This window comes from Eimeria maxima, genomic scaffold, assembly GCF_000499605.1.
Source record: "Eimeria maxima Weybridge genomic scaffold, Emw_scaff1910, whole genome shotgun sequence".
Taxonomy (NCBI): domain Eukaryota; phylum Apicomplexa; class Conoidasida; order Eucoccidiorida; family Eimeriidae; genus Eimeria; species Eimeria maxima.
This window is the reverse complement of record NW_013564810.1, coordinates 1-5,315: the sequence shown is the minus strand read 5'-3', so window position 1 is coordinate 5,315 and position 5,315 is coordinate 1. Positions and strand designations below refer to the sequence as shown.

Genomic DNA, 5,315 nt, shown 5'->3' with positions numbered 1-5,315 from the left:
ATTATATATATATTATTATATATATTATATATTAATATATATATTATATATATATTGAATATATTATTGCAAGGGAATATTATTTTATCTTTTTATTTATTATTTTATTTTATAATAAATAAATAAAATAAATAAAAAAAAAAATAAATAAATATAATAAATAAATAAATATAAATAAATAAATAAGACAGCAGCTCCTTTCTTGCTGTCTTATAGGCAGCGCTTCCCCCCCTATCTATGGGCACGCAACTATAAACCCTTGTTTTAAACCCTAAACCCTAAACCCTAAACCCTAGTTGAGTCTAAACCCTAAACCCTAAACCCTAGTTGAGTCTAAACCCTAAACCCTAAACCCTAGTTGAGTCCTTTATTGTAGAGGAAGAGAACAGAAAGACCGCTATAGGCTTCTGTATCCCTCTAAACCCTAAACCCTAAACCCTAGGGGTTAGTAAGAAGAAGAAAGAGGGTTTACTTTCTTTCTGTCTATACAAAGAAAACAAAAAAGGAAAAAAAAAACGGAGCCTCTTGTAGATGGCTAGCTAGCTAGCCAGCTAGCTAGCTAGCCATCTAGCTAGTTGTCACCTAGCGTAATCCAGCTAGATAGTTAGCTGTTAATGTAGCGTAGACGCTGCGTTGTTTGGTTACCTAGCCAGCGCACTGCACAGCTAGCTAGTTAGCTAGCTAGCTAGCTAGCTAGCTAGCTAGCTGTATAGGAGGATTCATCTGTTGCTGCTGCTGCTGCTGGTGGTTCTGTTGTTGCTGCAGCAGCAGCAGCAGATGATGAATATTTACTTTTTTTTCCTGCTAATTCCTCAGCAACTTGTTGAGGAGAAGGAAGAATAAATTGATTAATAATATAAGAAGGAAGAAAAGGAATAAAAAAAGGAAAGAAAGAAGGAGGAAATAATTTAATTAATACTCTCCCTTTTATCATTGATTTACTTATATACCCATAATCACGACTATCATGAGACATTGCTGCAGCAAATAGGAAAAAAGAAGAAAAAAATATTTATTTATTTATTTATTTATTTATTTATTTATTTTATTTATTTTATTTATTATATTATTATTAAATAAATAAAAAAAATAAATAAAGAAAAAAAAAAAGAATTAACAACAACAATTTTAATATTTTATTATGCATGCATGCATGCATGCATGCATGCAGCAACAGCAACAGCAGCAGCAGCAGCAGGAACAGCAGCAGGAGTAATAGACTTACGTGCATTATCTCCTTGTAGCCATACGGAGTGTTTAGGTAATACAACAATAGAAGGAGGAGAATTAGGGTTTAGGGTTTGAGGGTTTAGGGTTTGAGGGTTTAGGGTTTGAGGGTTTAGGGTTTGAGGGTTTAGGGTTTGGGGTTTAGTAAAGAAAATATCTCCCTCTATTGCTACTATCCTTTTGCATATTATGCATGCATCCTCAGGGGAATAACATAATACAATATCCCCACGACGTATAGGGAAAGAAGGAAGAAAAGAAGAAAAAGAAGGAAGAAAAGAAGAAAAAGAAGGGAGAAAAGAAGAAAAAGAAGAAAAAAAAGAAAATGGAGGAAAAGAGGGAAAAAAGGAAGAAAAAAGAGAAAAAAAAGGAGAAGAACGAGAAGAAGAAGAAGAACAAGAAGAAGAAGGAGGAGGAGGAGGAGAAGAAGGAGAAGAAGAAGAAAAAAAAGAAGAAAAAGAATTAAATAAATTAAATAAATTTATAGATAAAGATTCATATAAAAGAAGATCTCCTTCCTCATTTATTGTTGGACTCATTGATAGACCACGAGCCTGAGGTGTACAGACACCATAAATGTATAAATAAATATAATTTATTTATTTATTTATTTATTTATTTATTTATTATATATGTATGCATGCATGTAAGCATGCGTGTATGTGTGTCTTTGTTTCTTTGTGTTTCTTTACTGCATGCAAGTAACATATTAACCAATAAATAAATAAATAAATAAATAAATAAATAAATAAATAAATAAATAAATAAATAAAAATAATACTAGTAACAGATATATTATTAATTAATTAATGAATTAATTTACTTATTTATTTATTTATTTATTTACCTGTTTAGTAGATATAACATAATTATCTATAACATGCAGGGTACCAAAGGCGAAGAAAAAACGACCAATAAAAGGAAGAAAATTTATTCCTTTTTTTCTTCTTATAAGGGAAATATAATTAAATTTATTCATCTTTATAATAAATAAAAAGAAATAATTAATTAATTCACATTAATATTCATATAAATAAGAAGAAAAAAACACCAAGAGGTGCCTATACACCCCAATTATATACTGAGGAAGAAACATTACTTAAGGAAAAAAAAAGAGCATAAAGACAAAATTATTCATAATAATATATTCATCATAAGAAAGCATTTTTTCTCCTTTTTTATATTTTATTTCTTTTCTCCTCTTTATTTATTTATATTTGCAGAGAAAAGAGCTGCCTGCAAAAGGATATTAAGAACTTTTTCTGCAAAAAAGACAAAAAAGAAGGAAAAAATTGAATTCTTATGCAAAACTAGACATTTAATGGACTTTATTTATCGTTATATGGAGATAGAGAAGAAAAAGTAACTTTATAATCAATTAAATATATTATTTAAGTGATAGTTTCCTAAAATATTCAAAAAGAAAGCAATAATTCATCTTTTTTCTTCTTTTTTTATGCATGCATAACCATCCGAGTTACTTGCATGCAAGACGATCCGTTTGTACAACTCGTGGGGCCCCCTTAAGGTGTATTTATTGACGAAAGGAGGAAATAAATCTTTCTTTTTATTCATTTATTATTTTATTATATTTATTTACTGTTATTCCCGCTTTTACGCCGTTTTTTCCCCTTTTTTCCCCTCCTAAACTGCACAGAGCTGCACAGACACTCCACGGTGTATGTGGGCCCCCAAGGGGCCCCCCTCTCGACTTCCTTCTTTTTTATTCTTTTTTATATCTTTTATTTAATTAACAATAAATGGAGTTAAAAACAACAAATGCACAAATCCCCGCATGGTAATACCAGGGGAAGGGGCCCCATGGGGTCCTACATAGGGGCCCCTTATGGGGGCCCCTTACAAGTACAAAGAAGCCGTATATCTATTTGTACCCTAATTTTTCCGTGTTTTCTCCTGCTGCTGTTGCTGCAGCCGCAGCAGATAAACTATACAACAGCTGTTGTATATAGGGGCCCCTCTAGGTTCCTTTCTGCGGTGTATAGACACCATAATAATAATAAGAATAATATCCTTCTTGCTCCAAGAAGATTAGCTTTTCTTCCTTTACAGCAAGAACCCATAATCACCATAACTATCAGCAGCAGCAGGAGAAGCAGCAGCATTAACAGCAGCAGCAGCAGCAGCAGCAGCAGGAGCAGCAGCAGGAGCAGCAGCAGATTATATGGTGCTCGTTCTAATCGTATAGATAATAAGAGGCCTTCTGTCTTACCTTCTCCTTCTCCTTTTCCTGCTGCTCTTCTTTCCTTAATAAATAAAACTCTTGCCTTATATAATGCGGTGTATGTAGGCCAACATGTACGTCTTCCTGTCTCCCCTTCTGCTGATTTAAGTCTAATAGGGGGCCCCAGGGGGCCCCCAAGACTGTACCCTCTTAAACCTATAACTCTAGATATAAGGGGGCCCCTTAAACAGCACGGGGTCCCTCTAACTACACTTAGATACCCAGAGGACCAGGAGCAGCACGAGCAGCAGCAGCAGCAGCAGCAGCAGCAGCAGCAGCAGCAGCAACAGCAACAGCAGCAGGAGGAGGAAGAGGAGGGAGGTATAAATACACTAGATGGTGATAAATTAACAGTAGATTTATTATATAATAAAGGAGATAAACATAAAAAAAAGAAGAAAATATACGGAGAAGAGGCCCCCTTATATAAAAAACATTTATATTTTGGTAAACTTTCTTGGCCTAAAGAAATAATTAATATTAGTAAACAATATAATCAGCAATGTATTAATAATAATAGACCACAAGATATGGTACCAGAGAATTGGACCTGCGTAAGTAGCTGTATATACACCCCAAAACCCTAAACCCTCAAAACCCTAAACCCTCAAAACCCTAAACCCTAAACCCTAAATATTATATATTTTTAATTTTAACAAATAAATATATATAATCAACAATATATACAAAATAATACAACACAAGATAATATACCGGAAAAATGGATATGCGTAGGTCCCTATACACCCGAAAACCCTAAACCCTAAACCCTAAACCCTAATTTTAGGATATTTAGATATATAATTAATATTAATAAACAATATAATAAACAATCTAAATAAAATAATCATCTACAAGATCTTACAAGAAATATGTTTCTGTGTAAACCCTAAACCCTAAACCCTAAACCCTAATTTCCTCAAAGGAAATACTGTAGAGGAAAGGATACCATAAGATGCTGCCACAATCTTTTTGCTGCTCCTCTTGCTGCTTCTGCTGCTGCTGCTGCTGCTGTTGCTGCTGCTGCTGCATGCGCTGTCTATTATTCTCTTTTGCGGTGTATGTACAGGATACAATCTTCTGTGACGATAAAGGAATTGTTCTGCGGATAACTGTGCGCATAAACCCTAAACCCTAAACCCTAATCACTAAACCCTAAACCCTAGAGGATGGTACATATATATGCAGCAAGCTACTTGTCTATTATATCCCAAACCCTTAAGTTGTGTTCATGCTGTTTTTTAGGGTTTAGGGTTTATATTAGGGTTTATTTAGGGTTTAGGGTTTAGGGTTTAGGGTTTAGGGTTTGTGTGTCTATAGGAAAAAAGTCTTCCTTATGGAGGAGAATACGAAGAAGATAAAGAACCAACAACATTAGAGTTATATAAAATAAGAGAAAAAAAAAAGAAACTTAATCCTCCTCATAGATTTATTGTTACTGCACCTGTAAGCCTCCTGCTGCTGCTGCTGTTGCTGCTGCTTTTGCTGCTGCTGCTGCTGCTGCTGCTGCTGTTTATTTTTTTTATTTATTTTTTTTTTTTGCCTTTTTACAGGCTGGATATGTAGAGAAGGCGGGTATTAAGGTAAGACAATATAAATAAATAAATAAAAATAAATAAATAAATAAAAATAAATAAATAAATAAAAATAAATATAAATACCCTTTCCTTTTTTTTATTTATTTTTTACTAATATAAATCCTTTTTCCTTTTCTTTGTATTTATATTCCTTTATGTGTTTGCATGCATGCATGCATGCAGGTATACGTATACATGTATGTATATATATACATGCATATATATGTGCATATGCTGTACAAATACATATGTATATATATATATTATAT

At 33.0% G+C, this 5,315-nt stretch overlaps 1 protein-coding gene across 1 annotated transcript; it reads left to right on the top strand.

Moving 5' to 3' along the window:
* Positions 1 to 4,638: 4,638 nt before the first annotated feature.
* Positions 4,639 to 5,052, top strand: EMWEY_00056330 (hypothetical protein, conserved; the record flags this gene model as incomplete). Its single annotated transcript, XM_013480426.1, has 3 exons — positions 4,639 to 4,641; positions 4,790 to 4,915; positions 5,023 to 5,052. Coding segments are annotated over 3 exons (159 nt in total), but the record flags the coding sequence as incomplete, so codon positions are not given.
* Positions 5,053 to 5,315: the final 263 nt, after the last annotated feature.